At 35.2% G+C, this 20200-nt stretch overlaps 1 protein-coding gene across 4 annotated transcripts in view; it reads right to left on the bottom strand.

Moving 5' to 3' along the window:
- Positions 1-20200, bottom strand: part of KIFAP3 (kinesin associated protein 3) — a 162962-nt gene that overhangs the window by 85471 nt on the left and 57291 nt on the right. For all 4 annotated transcript variants that reach the window (XM_039235858.1, XM_039235857.1, XM_039235860.1 and 1 more), the window contains 2 exons: positions 15297-15475; positions 6031-6193 (listed from right to left, as the gene is read on the bottom strand). In XM_039235858.1, coding sequence (XP_039091789.1) covers positions 6031-6193; positions 15297-15475 — 342 coding nt within the window. The remainder of the gene's footprint in view (positions 1-6030; positions 6194-15296; positions 15476-20200) is intronic.

Here is a 20200-nt window from a genome sequence, read left to right as displayed (position 1 = left end):
AATATATCACTGAACTGCTCAATTGAGAAATGTATTTTATTGTGTTAGGAATTAATGATTTAATTTTCCACACAAGTAACATATATATTAGCAAATATAAAAATGACTATTCTATTATTAATGACTTATCAGCAAATCATTTATACAATAAATGCAATTTCTTTGGACACAGCAGAGAGAACAAGCAAAATAGGTTTCTTTACAGTTACAAGAAATGTTACAAAGTCCATGCAATAAACCCTACTAAGAGGAGTGTGTTACTGGTAAGAGAACCCTTTGGGCATTCATTTGGAATTCTTTTTAAACAAAATATACATTTCAAATAAGCTCAGTTGTCAGTTTCCAAGACCACAGGAGATTAGAAATATATCATTAGAGAGAGGAAAATTGCTGCTATAGAATTGCTTCTGGTACAGAAGAAATGAGATGCGACAGCTAAAAATAAGAGGGTAAAACAGAAAATCTGTGCATAAAAATTTTAAATACATGGAATTCTGAGGCCATTTAGTAATGGGAAATAGGTGAGCACAGTAATTTTTATATTCCTGTATAATAAATTATCTTGAATCAATGATTAAAAAACTCATATACCAATTGAACCTAGGTACTCTGGCTCCAAAGCTTATGGTATCGACCACCACACTATACTTCTCACATTTGATCTTAGCCAAAAGGCTGAGAAGCGATTCACATATTCTTCTCAATAAAAACTTAAATTATGTTTATGGCATTAAAAGTAGATTTTAGAAAATATTTATGAAAAGAAAGATGGAATTTTATGTAAAATGATTAAATACCCTTAATGGTATAAGCTGAGCAAACTTATAAGAAAGACCCATTCCTTGGATATCTACAGTTTGTATTCTATGTAATTTCCTAACACTGTACTCTTATCTATATACTGAAGATGAGAAAATGTGGCTCCAGAATTCTAGCTTTTAATCAATGTGCTCTGTGGTACTACAGTAGCTAGATACACTACATATGGTCGTACTGCTATAATGTCTCAGAATGTATTTTTTAAGAGATTCTGGTAATCCTAGAAATCCAGCTAAAATAAAATTCAGGAGCGTGTGACTGGCTCAATCAGCACAGCATGTAATTCTTGATCTCAGGGTTGTGAGTTCGAGCCTCAAAATGTATATAGAGGTTACTTAAAAATAAAAATCTGAGGCTCCTGGGTGGCCCAGTCTGTTAAGCATCTGACTTCAGCTCAGGTCATGATCCCACAGTTTGTGGGTTCAAGTCCCGCATCAGGCTTTGTGCTGACAGCTCAGAGCCTGGAGCCTGCTTGAATTCTATGTCTCTCTCTCTCTCTCTCTCTCTCTCTCTCTCTCTCTCTGCCCCTTCCCCACTCACGCTCTGTCTCTCTCTCTCCCTCAAAGATAAACATTTAAAAAAATAAAATAAAAATCTGAAAAAATAAATAAAATAAAATAAAATTCAGAAAAACTGGAAAATACCTTTCAGGAGTGTTAGGCTGCTGCTTGCTAATGTTCTAGTTCTAATCCTTCCAGTATTTGCCTACTGCCTTAAAGTCTGTCATGGCCATGTGACTTGCTGCTATCAGTGGAAGTATAAACAAAAATTCTATTTGTCAGTTCACAGTGGAGGTCTTCAAGAGAAGTCTGCAATTCTTTTTCTCTGTTCTCCCTTCCTTGGTGCTATGGTGACCATAGTCTTGGTCTCTGACTGATGCTAACACAGACCAACACTTTCTACTCACTTATAGATTCTACTCACTTATTATAGATATATAATACAAGCAAGAAGTATATCTTTGATATGTCTTAAGGTACTGAGATCTTAAGGTTGTTTATTAATAATCATGGCCTTGTCTTCCACTAACATTTGACAGATTTTTCCTGGGAAGTGATAAATAAAAGGGTCATTTTTGGATCACGATAAATAGAAACAATTATAAAGTTTACAAAATGGTTATGTTCTAAAAACTCATGCTGAAATCAGTTATTTGGAATTTGGAACACTTCTTTTTCCATTGGCTCACCTTATTACAAAGGCCCACAGAAGCTTATTTAACTCATAATTTAAATGAAAAAGAGTAGAAAACAATAGTGTCTTTAAAATAATTAAAAGAATGTGTGACATGTATATAGATGTAAATCTGCATATTCTAAATACTTATAGGCATTCTGAAGCATTATTAGAAGCTGAAGGCACTGTTCTCAAGTATATTTTAATTTCTCTTCAATATGTGCATTTTCTCCCTTTCCTTATCCTGGAACATCAGTAGCTACTCTCTTTTGTTTACTACGTACGATTGCCATTGCTTCCATGGCTTATAAGTGAATGAAAAGGTGGAACTAAAGAAAGTTACTAAGTAAAAGATATATGAATATTTGAAAAGAAAGAAATTGCTTAAGTTAAAATTCAATGACTTGTGAACAGGGAGCAAGAAGGGGGAAAAAGATGAGGACATAATCTTTACTTAAAGAGGAAGGATTTTAAAGCCTACTTATTCATCCTCAGATAGATAGATCAAAGTTGTCATGAGTTTATGAAGTATATTTGGTCCTCATACAGCAAAAAAGTTGAGCTATCCCCAAATTTGTTTGCTTTTAATAACTATTCAAATCACAACAGCATTCCATATTTTTTTTCAATTTGTTCTCCAAGAAAATTTTTGTGTCTTTTCTTGTGAGGAGTGTTATTTAGCTTTCACCTATTTTATTTACCATACAAAGTTAAGCCAAGAAACTTGTGGGAAGTTACCCACAAGCATCTCGAAAAAATCACTTTGCTTTTAACCTGTTTTTATGCATTAGCCAAGAACAAAGGTAGAAACATTTCAGATCATCTACTTCTACCTATGTAATGCAGGATTCGACTAATACTAGCTTTTTATACTTTCTTTGGTGTAGCAAAATCCGATGCCTTAGGAATTCATGATATTTCAAAGAAAATAATGAGGCAACACTAAAAGAATGACTCGAACAAGGTAAACACTTTGCAGAGCTCTTCCTACTTGAACTTTCTCATCTCTGCAGCGTGAAGATTCCTAGATCATCATGGCTTCTCAGTAACGGCCTAAATTTGATATACTTTTTATGTATTTGTCAAAAAATAAACACATTTCTCTGGCTGTTTTGTCTCCTTTAGCGGTTTCCTCTTCCCACTTTTATTCTATCAGAAAAGTGTTTCTTTGGGGCGCCTGGGTGGCTTAGTCGGTTAAGCGTCCAACTTTCGCTTAGGTCATGATCTCGCGGTTCGTGGGTTCGAGCCCCGCGTCGGACTCTGTGCTGACTGCCAGCTCAGAGCCTGGAGCCTGTTTCAGTCTGTGACTCCCTCTCTCTCTGACCCTCCCCTGCTCATGCTGTCTCTCTCTCTCTCCTAGAAATAAATAAAACATAAAAAAAAAAAAAAAAAGTGTTTCTTTTTTAACCCTTACCCCTGAGCTATAGACCTATGTTTCCACTTGTCTCCAAAATGTCTCAAACTGAAGCTATTGCTGGCTTCCTCAAACTACTTACCTCACACTTCTACCAATAAGGAAACATTCTCTCTTTTGAATTTCAATATATCCACAGATTGAAAAATATTTTCCTATAGTGCTTAACACTGTGTTTTACCATAGTAGATTTTCAACATTTTACTGAGTTAAAACTGAATTAAACTGCACACAAATCCCAGGAGAGTAAAAATAAATAATCTACCTAGTTTGTCAATAAAGATGTAATATCTATTTGAAGGTGTTTGTACTCAGAGAAAGGTAAGTCAGCAACACTTACAGAATGTCCACTTTAATCAAGTAATGATGACAATGGTGATAATGGTAAGTAAATGATTTATAGCTAATATTTATTAAGAAAATATGATGTGTCAAGTACTATTTTAAGCACTCTGTATGCAATACCTCATTTAAGCTTCAAAAGAACTTTAAGTTGGTTATAATTATCATCCCCATTTTAGAGATGAAAAAAACTGAGTCAGAGTTTGGGTACTTTGCCCAATATAACATAGTCAGATGTGAAGATAGCCATTTTTCTAATAAGACAGGCTGATCTAGAAATCGAGCTCTAAAGAGATGAAAGAAATTATTTTACTAAATGCTGTATCTTATATCACAAAATTTACTATTTGTTAATAAAATGTAGACTGGATATCCTGTAGGTAATTTCCCCTAAATCTCTCTTAATCATTTTTTCATAAAAGTAGGTCACTAGATACAGAATAAACCAAATAGTCTCTGAATTCCTTCAGGACAAGAACTATAATATGCATCTGCATACACTGAGAATCTAACCTAATACTTGATACATAATTCTGCTAGATTTATGCTAGATAAAGGACCACATGAATTAAATTCAACGCACCATCAATTTTACTTTTAAAGTTTTCCTGTTTCCTAATTAAATGTATTGTTTTCATTCCACAAAAGCAATTTTTGAATGTACTTCTCAACAGAGTTCCTTCTATTGTATCATAAAAGTCCTATGCAGTATTTGTGGACTGGCCAACCGGCCAAATGTTCTTGGACTGACTGATGAAACGTTTTCCTATTGTGAGAAAAGGACTAAGAAATAAGTTTCCTTAAAACCTCCTTTATTTTGGGGCGCCTGGGTGGCTTAGTCGGTTAAGCATCCGACTTTCGCTTAGGTCATGACCTCATGGTTCGTGGGTTCGTAGGGCTCTGTGCTGACTGCCAGCTCAGAGCCTGGAGCCTGTTTCAGTCTGTGACTCCCTCTCTCTCTGACCCTCCCCTGCTCACGCTGTCTCTCTCTCTCTCTCCTAGAAATAAATAAAACATTTAAAAAAAAAAAACCTCCTTTATTTTAAGGGGAGTTGGAGAATTGGATTTTCTATTTAATCACGGTCTACTTAATATACTACACAGTGTAGTTTAATGTAGTAGTTAATAAATCCAACTTTCACAGCAGACAACTGAGGCTGAATGTGAGCTTTGCCTTTTATCAGTCATGTAGATATAAGTAAAGATCTCAGGGTAAATAAAGCACACAACAAAATGACTGGCACAGTAAACATTCAATATAAATGTTACTGCTAGTATTATAAAGAAAATAATGGAGATGTCAATGTGAGACTGAATTCACAGATATTAGATAGGTAAGAATAAACTAAAATTTAGGTCATTCTCTACCATGTCATTACTATTGGTAACAATTAAAAATTTGAAAACAAGGAGAAATTACAAGAAAAAAAAAGAATGAAATCACAATGCTGAAACAAAGGAACGGCGTCTTATAAGATGGGTAAGAACTGTGCTTTCTGGTTAAATACCACAATGGCATTCCAAGTAGAGAAAAAAAGCAAGTGCACAAGTACTTGGGTATAAATAGCTTGTTTAGGGAACTGTATAGTTCAGTATAATATATGTTCAATATATGTTATATTTCAGTGTAAACATAGTATAAAGTATATGTTGGGGAGCAGCAGGTACCTACAAAGACAGACATTGAACAGATCATAAAGGACTTTTTAATACTCTTCCAAGAAGCCTTATGTATGAGCATTAAGAGTTAATTCTTCAACCCATCTTTGCTATATAGTTATCTTGCTAATGCTAAAAGAAAATAATGCATTATTAACTGAATCTACCAAGGCAATACTTTCTAACCCATGCTATTAAAAAAATGCCCTTTTTAACATAATGAGAAAAGGCTCCACAAATTTGTGCATTCAAAGGCAATATTTTAAAAGTATGGCAGAATGTAAGAACTTAAATGATACCTGCTTTTTAAAATACTGTTAAACAGAAAATAATTTTTCCTTCTTGCTTCCTTGGTAGCACTCTTAATATTTTTACTTTGGTTTCACTTTCATGCAGGCAAATGAAGTCAGTTAAAAATTTCTATTTCTTCATTCTATAGCACCATGGAAATCCTGCCTCACATTGTTTTTCATTCATTCTGCTTATTTTTAGTATTAAATTCCCAATCAGAGAACATATACAGAAAGATTTTTTGCTCAGCAGACTTCAACACAGAGCTCAATTTTCCAATGGTGTTGGAAATTCCAAGCAACACTATCATTAGCTTTCAAAAGGCATACCTAGAAGTGCAGTAAGTTTGGGAAGCAGTCCAACTTGTACCATCTTATTCCTCAGTCCTGTGTCAAAGGATAAGTTGAGTAAAAGTCGGAGGGTGATATTCAGCAGATCTTCATGTTCACAGGGTATCATTTTTACCAGTTTTTCAACAATATCCATTTCCACCTATGTAATACAATAATACAAATGCAGTGATGTTCTGTTGTACCATAAGACAAAAAAAGATTACAAATAATTATTTTTTCATAGTTTTTTTTTTACTCTCAGGTGTATCTATATTATAATTATGTGTTAATCTTTTTACTTGTTTTAATCTATAAACTTTGGTAAAATCAAACTTCTGAGGAGAAAACATATATTTCTACATTATCTCTTCCCATCACTTAATAGTGTCAACTGAAAGACAAATTACATTGGGTCTTTGAAAACACATTATTGAATGCCACCAACTAAGTGCCAGGCCCTGTGCTAGATCAAACAAGATCATGTCTTGGCCTTTAAGGATTCCACAGTCTAAAAACAGCGCAAATAAATAGAACAAATATTTAAAATACAAGGTAATAGGAGTGCCTGGATGGCTCAGTCAGTTAAGCATCTGACTCCTGATCTTGGCTCAGGTCATGATCTCAGGGTCACAAGAAAAACCCCAGGTGGGCTGCGCACTGATAGTCTTGATATTTGAAAATCTTAATCATACTCAGGAGAGAAGGGGCACTTGGATGGCTCAGTAGTGTGAGCATCTGATTTCTGCTCACATCATGATCATGTGGTTTGTGAGTTCAGCAGCATGGGGCTTGCTGCTATGGGGGGGACGGGGAAGCTTGTTTAAGATCCTCTGTTCCCCTCTCTATCTGCCTCTCCCCCACTGGCACTTGCACTCTCTCTCTCTCTCTCTCTCTCTCTCTCTCTCTCGTTCGCTCAAAAACAAATAAACCTTAAAAAAACAAAACAAAACCTCAAGAGAGAAGCTGGTCTACAAACTCTAGGTCAGGGTCAGCAAACTGGCTAGTTTGCTAAACTAGCTACAGAGCTAAAAATGGTTTTGACTTTTACATTTTTAAATGGCTGAAAAACAAAGTAAATGAATAGCATGTCATACGCATGAAAATTTTTAGAATTTAAATTTCAGTTTCCATAAATAAGGTTTTACTGGAGTACACGCATACTCATTTGTTTATAGACTAGGGATGCTATCGTGCTACAGGAACAAAGGTGAGTAGATGCAAAAGAGACCACACGAACCTAAAATAAATAAATAAATAAAATGAGGCCTAAAATACTGACTATCTGGCCATTTGAGAAAAGTTTGCTAACCCCATTCTAGATGATTATAAAGTTGTTTCGAGAGAGCTTGCTTTAGAGTAAACACTCACAGAAGATAGAACTTATTTGGTAACTTAAGCCCCATATTCACATTTCTTAAAGTAGTAATCAGAACAAGTTGGTTACAAAAATACCTCACACCTCTGTTACAAAACAATGGCTAAAAAGGAGAGAAATTCTTAAATAATTACATGCTTCTTTGATCATGACCAAAAGACTTATGAGTAATCTTGCTCTACTTTTTCTTCTTTTTTTAATGTTTATTTATTTTTGAGAGAGAGGCAGAGCATGAGCAGGAAAGGGACAGAGAGAGACACACACACACAGAATCCGAAGCAGGCTCCAGGCTCTGAGTCATCAGCACAGAGCCCGATGCGGCACTTGAACACATGAACTGTGAGATCATGACCTGAGCCAACATGGAATACTTAACTGACTGAGCCACCAGGTACCGGTGGCTCTACTTTTCTTGTATTAGAAGTCTAGACCATTTATTTATACCACCCTTGTCATACCTTTATCGTAATCTTTCATTGAACTCATAAAAGTCACATTGCTAATTAAACCCTCAATATACCTTTTTCTCTCATTCCATGTTAAGGGGTAAACACTGTTTTTTTTTTTTAAAAATACTAAACTGACAAACCAAAATGATTTTTCCTTCTGATCTCTATCTTCACTCTACAGCCACACTGTAATCTTATCTAGAGCTCTTCATTACGAAGTACAAATCCATCTCCAAAGACTCTCTAATTTTGGTTCTCCCTGTCTCATTGTTTAATCTTCTGAGTAATCCAGGTAAATCATTATTTTGTTAACTTCCTACAATTTCCACAGAAGCCAGTAACAAAGATTTGTCAAATTTATACAAAACCATAATTCGATCACTGGGTTCATTGATTACAGTAAATAACATCTTTTTCAACTTTATTTATTCATTCAACAAATATTTTTTAACTTAAGCCCCAGGTACATATCAGTGAACAAGGTAGAAATGATACCTGTCTTCATGGAGCTTATATTCTAGAAGGAGTGAAATATATAGTAAAGAAATTATTATGCAGTTACTTAATTAAGATTAAAAAAAAAAACCAGTACCATGAAAAAATATGCATGGAATTGATATAATCTCAATGTGAAAAGTTGTCAAAGAAGGCTTCTCTAAGGAAAAATAATCTCCTGGTTGAACAGAAGTTATCTAAAGTTAATTGAAGAGGCAGAGGAAAGAGTGACCTAGATGGAAAAAAACAGCATGTGCAAAAGGCCTTGAAGTGATATGAAAAATTCAGCATTCAAGGAACTCTTTAAAAATTATCCTTCTGATTACAAAGTAGAAAATGTACTGGAAGGAGGCAAGAAGAGAAACAGGGAGAGTAACTAAAATGCTATGGAAGTAGTCAAGTAGAGGCATTAGTGATTAAGAAAAATAGGCAGAACTATGTGTCTGGCCCTTTGTTGGACAGGGTGAGAGATATCAAAGTGAATAAAAAATATATCCTGTCTTCTGAAAAATTTTTTTAAAAAGTAGGCAGAACTTCAAACTTACTCTTTTTTTAATGTTTTTAATTTTTTTTACATTTTTAATGTTTTTTATTTTATTTTATTTTATTTTTTTTTTTGAGAGAGAGAGATAGAGATAGCATGAGCAGGGGAGGGTCAGAGAGAGGAGGAGACACAGAATCTGAGGACAGGCTCCAGGCTCTGAGCTAGCTGTCAGCACAGAGCCCGACGCAGGGATCGAACCCAGGAACAGTGAGATCATGACCTTAGCCAAAGTCGGACGCTTAACCGACTAAGCCACCCAGGCGCCCCTCAAACTTACTCTTAAGATGTAAAAATCTGGGGGCGCCTGGGTGGCTTAGTCGGTTAAGCGTCCGACTTTCGCTTAGGTCATGATCTCGCGGTTCGTGGGTTCGAGCCCCGCGTCGGGCTCTGTGCTGACTGCCAGCTCGGAGCCTGGAGCCTGTTTCAGTCTGTGACTCCCTCTCTCTCTGACCCTCCCCTGCTCACGCTGTCTCTCTCTCTCCTAGAAATAAATAAAAACATTAAAAAAAAAAATTACACCACAATATGATCTATGTTAACAAATTAAAATTTAAATAAAAATTTGAAAAAAGAGAAAACATAAACCACAATAGATATTTAAAAAAAAAAAAAAAAAAAAAGATGTAAAAATCTGGACAAGACGTGGTTCCCACCCTAACTGAAAGAAAATTCCAGATACAAAATCATAACTTAAAAAGAAAACATCAGAGAACTAAGGTTCCTAGGAAATCAACTGGCCTGAAATATTAGGAAGGTAGGTACCCTCAAGGAGAGGAGGGCCATAGCACTGGTTTACATGTACAGGGTAGTTCAGTAGAGAAAAACAGAGTTGCCACAGAACTGGGAGAGAAGATTGCATGGAAAATTTTACATAATTTGTGAAGTAGCCTGACTATAGAAATGTGACGTTGAAAATGCTCAGGGTGTTTGCAACCACTTGCAAGGTCTTTTCTAATGACCTTATCGGAAGGTCACAAGAAAAACTGGGGACAGAACAGGAGATGGAAGAAAACTTTCTCCTCAGTCGAGGGGGCCTAAGGGAATAGAAACTGCTGCCACTAGGGAAAAGGCATAAAATGTTGCCCAGATCATTTTCTCCTATTTCCCCTAAAAATCAAAAGACTTAATTAAGCTTCTTGGGTAAGAACGGCAAACCCTGTCACATCCAAAACACAGGTGAAGAGCCGCTGCAGCTGGGGAAAGACACAGAACAGAAGTCCAGAGGAGAGGTCTTGACAGGCTGACTGAGGAAGCCCCACTGCTGAGAACTAGAACTATGGACACAGGACCAGCCTAAGACTGTCCGAAGGCTAAATCACAACAACAAAATCTCCTCTCTTCCCCCACCTCTCTGAACTGGGTACCAGATAAGCAAAAGCCAGGTAACAAGTAATAGCAGTAGACTGCTGGGAGAGCGTTAAAATGAAGTGACAGGTCCTCTTTGAGGCAGACACACTGGGAAAGTCTGAAGTGGAGGTTGGAACATGAACACTGAGGAAAAACCGTCTGGCAAGCACTTCCCCACACCAAAGACGATTTAATGCTACATGGGTGTGAGCTCATAATGCATGGAAGGTAACTCCTGACAAGAATGACTAAAGGCTTAGAAAATAAAGTCTGCCCATTTCCAGACAGAGATAATATTTATCTAAATCAGTACTCATCAACACAGAGTGTCTAGCTTTCAATAAAAAATTATGATACACAAAGAGCAAGAAATTATCCCACTGAAGGCAATTAATAGAACCAGACTTAGATATGACCTGTATAATGACCAGAGAATTTAAAGTCATATCACATAATTATAATTTAGTAATAATTTAAAATGATTAATATGGTAAAAGCTCTACTGGAAAAAGTGGATAACATGAATGAACAGACAATTTTGAAGAAAAATAGAAGACAAAAAAGAATTAAACGGAAATGTTAAATACACACACAAACACACACACACACGCCTAGAGAGACATACGTTCAAACTGCTGAAAAGCAAAGATAAAATCTTGGAGGAAGGTAGAAAATAAAAGACTCATTACATATAGAAGACAAAATATAAGAATTACCTCACACTTCCGGTCAGAAACTATGAAAGCCAAAAATAATGAAGTGATATTTCTAAAGTATGTCAACCTAGAATTCTGAATTCAGTGAAATTATATTCCCCAAATCCATCACGAAACCAAAAACTGGTTATTTGAAAATATATCATTAATACTGATAAACTAACTTACAAAAGAAGAGAGAGAGAAGAAACACATTACCAATATCAGTAATGAAATGAGGGATAATCACTTCAGAACTTTGGACTTTAAAAATGTAAGAAGGAAAAAGTACAAAAACTTGTTTGCCCATACATTTGACAACATAGATGAAATGGATACATTCCTTGAAAGATAAAAACTACAAAGCTTCCACTCAAAAAGAAACAGATAACATTAACAGTCTTACTAAATATTTAGATTGAAATGATACCAATTCTACAGTAACCTTGCAGAAAAATTGAATAGGGAAAGCTTCTCAACTCATTCTATAAGAACACAGTTATTCTAATAGCAAAACCAGACCAAGTCATCATAAGAAAACTATAAACTGGTAGTCCCTCATAAGCACATACACAAAAATTCTCAATAATGTATTACCTAATAAACTCTTAACAATATATAAAAAGACAATATATCGTGACCAAGTGGTGTTTCTCCTCTGAAAGCAAGACTGGCTCAATATCTAAAGTTAATTAACACAAGTCACTATATCAATAGTCTAAACAAGAAAAACCGTGTGATCACTTCAACTGATGTAGAACAGACACTTAACAAAATCCAACATCCATTCTTGATAAAGTCTCAGCAAACTAGTAGAAGAACAGAACATATGTAACCTGATAGAGTATCTACAAAAAAGTCTACTTAATATTATGTTTAATAGTAAAAGAACCTTCTGACTAAGATCAGTAAAAAGAAAGGGGTATCCACTGGCAGCATTCCTCTGTAACATCATACTAACAGTATGCCTAACAGTACAATATGAGGAAGGGAAGAAGGAAGGAAGGAAGGAAGGAAGGAAGGAAGGAAGGAAGGAAGGAAGGAAGGAAGGAAGAAAGGAAGAGAAAGAGAGAAAGAGAGGGAGGGAGGCAGGGAGGGAGGGAGAAAAAGAAAAGAAAACCTAGAATTGAAGAAATAAAAATTTCTATTTATAGATAACATAATGGTCTACTTAGCAAATGTCCAAGATCTACAAAAGGCCATTACAATTAAAAAACTGAATTCAGCAAGGTCATAGGACACACGGTAAATATACAAAAGTCAAATGTAACTTCTGTGTGCTATCAGTCAGTAACAGAAAACCAATTATTTTTTAAAAACTACTATAGCTGGAAGCCTGTGTGGCTCAGTCATTGAGTTGTCTGACTCTTGATTTCAGTTCAGGTCATGATCCTGGGGTCATGGGATTGAGCCTTGTGTCGGGCTCCACACTCACCATGAGACCTAGGGAAAACTCCTTGTGACCTTGAGTTAGGCAAATATTTCTTAGGTACAACACCAAAATGTAATCTATTAAAAACACTTTTTGATATACTGGACTTCGTAACAACTAAAACCTTCTGCTTTATGAAAAGACAAAGTCACAGAAAAAGAGAAAATACTTGCAAAACATAATAAATGATAAAAGACCTATTCAAAATATATTAAAACCTCTCAAACTTAATAAGACAATAAGCAATCTAAGAAATTTTTCCTTTCTCTTGTTCCTCTTCAAATCATATTCTAATATGACTTATTCTTTTTTTGTTATATAGTATTTATTTAGTAAACATTCACACTCAATTTAAATCATTAATTGAAAGACCTTTTTAAGTAAATTAAATTTCCTTTAAAATATATTAACCCTAAAAAGGTCAGTATTGGTTCACATCAACAGTAAAATGAACGCTTTAAATAGACAATACATCCTCAAAATAGAGCAACCATTCCTCCTCTTCACCCCTTTTAAATAAAATTGCCACAGGCTTCATCTGTTACTAATTAAATAAATTTAATATATTTCTTTTGAAATAGCAACAGTACACACTGGTTGTTATAGAAAACTTAATAATAAAGTAATGAGAGTTTTAAAAAATTAATTTGTATTTCCATTGTAGAAAATGGAATGTGAAATATGTACCATGTAGTTCAATCAAATGGCTAAACACTAGACACAGCCTTCTAATCATGTGTTTTTGATTGATAAAAGCCCAATCCCACAAGCTAAAATTAGTTAATTATCTAAACATGGAATGCCCTTTCAAATCTATGTCTATAAAATGGAATTTATAGTTAATTAGTACTTTTATTAAATGTTTTATATAAAGTGACAGTTTGTCAACAATCTATCAGCAAATTTATTTCAGCCAATTCTTTTTCAGTTTCTGGAAGCCAACATTTAAAAGTTGCGTATACTTAATCTTACCAAAAATGTCTTTTTAAAAAACATAAAGATTTTTTTGTTTGTTTGTTTGCTATAGGAGCAGCAGAGAGAATAGGAAGCCAATTACCTGGAGATGGTTCTTTGAGCAAATTACTTAACTTCTCTGATTTTCTGCTACTTTATCTGCAAAATTAGCTAGATCTAGACATAGATGTAACGTCTAGTCAAGCTCTCGAAAATCCTGATCCTATATGATGCCTTTAAATAAAATGTATTTCTTCCACAATGAAAGATGAAATGCATATCACCTAGGTAAGAAGCTAACCATTCTTATGACGTTGGATAAATGACCTTTTCTGAACCTCAGTTTTTCCTCCTTAATAAAAAGTGAGATTTGATGAGAAAATTTATACGGTATCTTCCAAATCTATGATCTTAACAGAAAATTATTTTTAATAATCATTTTGAGATATTTTTTGATGGAATGAACACATAAGAAGTTTATTTCCCAAATACAAATCTAACCAAAACATAGTAGATACACACTGATGGCAAATAAATTTGAATTTGGAAACCTACGAAAGGTGAACTTAATCTAAACACAAAAATGGGAGAATTATTTCAACTTATAAGAAGAGGAAGCAAATATTTACTGCACTCTACTCAAGAATATATATCACCATCTCATCATATTCTTTTTTAAAATAATATCAATGATATTTACTCAGATATCAATCTAAGTAAATTCAATCAATCTTAATATCAGGCATATAGTGATCATCAATAATTATATACTACTAACGATGAAAATGATGGATACTAAATATCTGTGGTTAGAATAAAATTTCATGTATTTCAAATATCAGAATTCACTTATTAAATCTGATGTATCAATCAGGTTTTCAAAGAGGTAAGAAGTACCTTATGCTGTGTCATTCAATAACTGTAAGATACTTCCTGAAGTACCTTTTAACTTCAAAAGAAGAAAAATGAGCAGGCAGAAATACTCTATATTTAGATTATCTGAAAGAGAATCTACTTACACCAATAATACATAGTCATATAATGACTCGTATTACATACACTTCTAAAACAGTCCTCAGTGTAGTTAAGGCCATTGATCTAATGACTCTACATCTAGGAATCTACCCTAGGAAATTAATGAGAAATATAGACAATGATGCATGTACAAATGTGTCCACTCAAGTGTTATTTATAATTGCTATAACTATAAACAACTTAAATATCTGAAAATGAGTTCTGGTTAATATATGATATGTAATGTAACACTGTGCTTACAAAGATTTTTTGATAATGTGGGGGAAAAAGAAGATAGTTTGTATTTTATCTTTACATTATTTCTGAATTGTGTTTATTTTTCAGAAGGGGAAATACTATACAATCAACTTGTATTTCTGAAAGACCATTGCATCAACACAATATAAGATGGCAAACAGGAGCCTACTATAATATTCAAACAAGAAATGAAGAGGGTATAAATAAATATGGCATGAACTAATACAACAGCACTGAGAAGAGAAAGAAGGTATAGCTTCAAGAGAGACTTAAGAAGTAGAATCAACAAGTTGTGGCTACCAATTGGGATGGTAGGTGAAAAAGGAATCACTGGGTTAGATTGCAATTCCACACACTAATATCAGAAATGCAGGAGAAAAAAAATAATTTAAGGGAAAATAACGAGCCGGTTGATTCTGAAGCACAATCTTAAGTTTAAATTATTTTCTGCATACTGTCTTTAATATGGAAAGACTCATCTTATACAATATATTAGGAAAAATTTTTTATTTGGATAGTTTCAATTAAGTAGAATATGAACTAATAAGGAATATACTTCCTAATGAAGCCATTTAAGTGAGTTACTACCACTGTAAATTTTTCATTCAGAATAATCTTAGTAGGGATATAATGTGTTTACTTCTTATCAAAATATTCTAACTTGAAAATGGTGAACAGGAACTATTTAAATGTAGGTTACCATATCATTTTTATTCTCCATGAAAATGCTGAGTTTCTTCAAGAATGACACAACTAAAATAAGTAGCTCAAAATTGTCCCGATCAAGAGCCTTCACCAGCATGTGAACTATGTTCTTGTTCCTCATCTTCAATTCTGTACGTGTATCCTCAGCAAGATTCAGAAGCAGATAAAGAGCAACTAGAAGAGTTAAAGAAATGAGTGTTAGAATGACTGGCATATAGAATCAACAATTTAATAAATAATTTCTACTCCCATAGTAACAAATCTAGTTCTAAAAAGATAATGTATTATTTTGAAATTTTAAATTTATTATTAGTTAGCTATTTAGAAAACATTTGTTATTACTGAGAACGGCATACGTTACAAAAAATAAAACAAAATATATATAATACTTTCCTTATGATTCTGAGAAGGACACTAACCAAAACAAGATAATGATTCCTACCTTCTTGGGAGCTTAGAGCTTAATAGTAAGCAAATGGCATTAAAGGTATATGTTAATAAATAATAAAACAGGTAGATGGAAAAACAATTTTATACATATAGAAAACAAGGTAAAACTTCAACAACTAGGAGCTACTACATTAAAAAGAACTATAATCCAGCAACCCCTATCAAAATAACACCCGCATTCTCACAGGCTAGAACAACAATCCTAAAACTTATACGGAACCAGAAAAGACCCTGAATAGCCAAAGCAGTCTTTAAAAAGAAAAAACCAAAGCTGGAGGCATCACAATCCCAGTCTTCAAGGTGTATTACAAAGCCGTAATCATCAAGACAGTATGGTACTAGCACAAAAACAGACACTCAGATCAATGGAACAGAATAGAGAATCCAGAAATGGACCACAAACATATGGCCAACTAATCTTTGACAAAGCAGGAAAGAATATCAATGGAATAAAGACAGTCTATTTCCACAAGTGGTGCTGGGAAAATTGGACAGCAACATGGAGAAAAATGAACCTGGACCACTTTCTTACACCATACACAAAAATAAAGTCAAAATGGATGAAAGATCTAAACATAAGATAGGAAGCCATAAAAATCCTCGAGGAGAAAGCAGGCAAAAACCTCTTACTCAACATGTCTCTGGAGGCAAGGAAAATAAAAGCAGAAATGAACTATTGGGACCTCATCAAAATAAAAACCTTCTGCACAGTAAAGGAAACAATCGGCAAAACTAAAAGGCAACCAACAGAATGGGAAAAGATATTTGTAAGTGACCTATCAGATAAAGGGTTAGTATCCAAAATCTACAAGGAACTTATCAAATTCAACACCCAAAAAATAAATAATCCAGTGAAGAAATGGGCAAAAGATATGAACAGATACTTCTCCAAAGAAGACATCCTAATGGCCAAACGACAAATGAAAAAATGCTCAAAATCACTCGTCATCAGGAAAATACAAATCAAAACCACAATGAGATACCACCTCACACCTGTCAAATGGCGAACATAAACAACTCAGGAAACAACAGATGCTGGTGAGGATGACGAGAAAGAGGATCCCTTTAGCACTGCTGGTGGGAATGCAAACTGGTGTGGCCATTCTGGAGAACAGTATGGAGGTTCCTCAAAAAATTAAAAATAGAACTACCCTATGAACCAGCAACTGCACTATCAGGTGTTTATCCAAGAGATACAGGTATGCTGTTTTTGAAGGGGCACATGCACCCCAATGTTTACAGTAGCACTATCAACAATAGCCAAAGTATGGAAAGAGCCCAAATGTCCATCAACGAATGAATGGACAGAGATGTGGTGTACTACTCAGTGATCAGAAAGAATGAAATCTTGCCATTTGCAATACATGGATGGAACTAGAGGATATTATGCTAAGCGAACTCAGGCAGTCAAAGAAAAACAAATATCATATGACTTCACTCATATGAGGATTTTAAGATACAAAACAGATGAAAATAAGAGAAGGCAAAAATAATTAAAAACAGGGAAGGTGGCAAAACATAAGAGACTCTTAAATATAGAGAACAAATAGGGTTGCTAGAAGGGTTGTGGGAGGTGGGATGGGCTAAATGGGTAAGGGCATTAAGGGATATTCTCCTGAAATCATTGTTGCACTATATGCTAACTAGCTTGGATGTAAATTTAAAAATAAAAATAAATCATTGAATAAAAAAAAGAACTATAATCCAAGGACAAACTGATGGTTACCAGAGGGGAGCGGGATGGGAAGACAGGTAAAATAGGTGATGGGGATTAATGAGTGCACTTGTGATGAGCACAGGGTGCTATATGGACGTGATGGATCACAATATTGTACACCTGAAACTAATATAACAGTGTATGTTGTCTAATAGCAACAAAAAAGAACTATAATCTAAAACATATAATATAGCTAGAGCTAAGAGTAAGGATACTAAAATCTATTTTTCATATTCAAACTAATTTTCTGATAGTTACTAGGGAAAGTGGTCCTATTAAATTCAGTGATACAGTTGTTACACTAGACAAAGTAAAGGCACTGTCTACTAGTTCTAAGTAAAATTTCTTTTAGATATCTGTAATAAAAATAATTAGGTTCTCCTAAGAAACTAATACGATCCATCCTTTTTGACAGTGAAAACTTGTAACATACAATGTTTTCCATTTTGCCTTGACTAACAGGAAGCTTCAGAGTTAGGACGTGAAACGTTTCTGTCAGAATTTTTAGGCTATTATGATCAACAGAGTCCTATGCCTTTCATTTACTCATTACAGCATTTCATTTCATGTACTCTTATAAACCATGTCTATACCTTTATGAAAATAGGAAATATATGCAATAGTTGTAAATACGTAATTTATTTAACAAATATTTGAGATATAAGTCAATTCATACTAATTAGGGCTACTGTAGGCCAGGCACTGTACTAGTTGATATATAAACAGCAAACCATTTTATCTCTAAGAAAATTTTATGAGAAAAGAAGTATTATAACTTTTACAGATGGGCAGCCCCAGAAGAGAAGTTAAATAACGTGCCCTAGACACACAGTAAGAATGTGATAGAGCAAAATTAAAATTCAAGCCTATCAAATCCAAAGCTCACCTATTCTTACACTACTGCATCATGCTGACTTGCCACGCAAGGTGCTATTATAAGGTTTTAGCGTTGTGTTGAACTCTAAAGTTTCTTTCAGATGGATCTCGGATGGAGGGGAATGTCTCCAGGACCTAGCCCTGTTCTAGGGACCTTGGACTTTTTGCATCCCATATGTTGGCACACAACCACTGCCCAATTGGCACAGTATCTTTGGAACAGGAAAGGAAGCACTGGAGCCCTTGCTGGATGGCAGCCATGTTCAACCTTAAGATCAGCTGACTGGGCTGTTTTCATTAGGAAGTTTCTACAGGATCATTCTGTCCCTGTTTTCCATGCTGCAGGACTGTTTTAACCCTGTTTTCCATACTGTCTTTCCATGGAAAGAGAGAAGGTATTCCCTGTAAATATTGTGGGATGTGTGTGACTATCTTTGATGTATTTTAGTTTTGTTCTCCTAATATTCATGTCAAGAAAAGGCTTGTCTCTGTCTCAAACCAAGTGATACACTTAAGAAACTGGGAATTATTGTGCATAGTGTGAGAAAATGATCTAGTTTCATTCTTCTGCATGTTGCCGTCCAGTTCTCCCAGCACCATCTGTTAAAGAGGCTGTCTTTTTTCCATTGGATACTCTTTCCTGCTTTATCAAAGATTAGTTGGCTGTATACTTTTGGGTCCAATTCTGAGTTCTCAATTCTATTCCATTGGTCTATGTGTCTGTTTTTGTGCCAATACCATACTGTGTTGATGATTACAGCTTTGTAGTAGACAATCCATAAACCTAATAGGTAACCGATAGAATGGGAAAAGATAGCTGCAAATGACATATCAGATAAAGGGTTAGTATTCAAAATCTGTAAGGAACTCACCAAACTCCACACCCGAAAAACAAACAATCCAGTGAAGAAATAGGCAGAAGATATGAACAGACACTTCTCCAAAGAGGACATCCAGATGGCCAACAGACACATGAAATGATGCTCAGCATCCCTCCTCATCGGGGAAATACAAATCAAACCCACACTAAGATACCACACCTCACGCCGGTCAGAGTGGCTAAAATGAGCAAATCAGGGGACTCTAGATGCTAGCGAGAATGTGGAGAAATGGGCACCCTCCTACACTGTTGGTAGGAATGTAAACGGGTGCAGCCCCTCTGGAAAATAGTGTGGAGGTTCCTCAAAAAATTAACCATAGAACTCCTCTATGACCCAGCAATAGCACTGCTAGGAATTTACCCAAGGGATACAGGAGTGCTGCTGCATAGGGACACATGTTCTGCAATGTTCGTAGCAGCACTCTCAACAATAGCCAAAACATGGAAAAGCCTAAGTGTCCATCAACGGACAAATGGATCAAGAAGATGTGGTTTATCTATACAATGGAATACTACATGGCAATGATAAAGAATGAAATCTGGCCATGTGTAGCAACATGGATGGAACTTGAGGGTGTTATGCTGAGGAAAATAAGTCAGGCAGAGAAGGACAGCTACCATATGTTTGCATGTACAGGAGGATTAGGAGGAACCTAATGGAAGACCATGGGGGAGAAGGGGGGAAATAGTGGGGTAGAGGGAGGGAGGCAAGCCATGAGAGACTCTTTTTTTTTTTTTTTTTTAAGAATTTCTTGGGGCGCCTGGGTGGCTTAGTCGGTTAAGCGTCCGACTTTCGCTTAGGTCACGATCTCGCGGTTCATGGGTTCGAGCCCCGCGTCGGGCTCTGTGCTGACTGCCAGCTCAGAGCCTGGAGCCTGTTTCAGTCTGTGACTCCCTCTCTCTCTGACCCTCCCCTGCCTACGCTGTCTCTCTCTCTCCTACAAATAAATAAAACATTAAAAAAAAAAAAAAAAAA

The sequence above is a fragment of the Hyaena hyaena genome, unplaced genomic scaffold (genome assembly GCF_003009895.1).
Source record: "Hyaena hyaena isolate Hyena2069 unplaced genomic scaffold, ASM300989v1 scaffold_103, whole genome shotgun sequence".
In the NCBI taxonomy this organism is placed as follows: Eukaryota; Metazoa; Chordata; class Mammalia; order Carnivora; family Hyaenidae; genus Hyaena; species Hyaena hyaena.
This window is presented reverse-complemented; position numbering and strand designations above follow the sequence as displayed.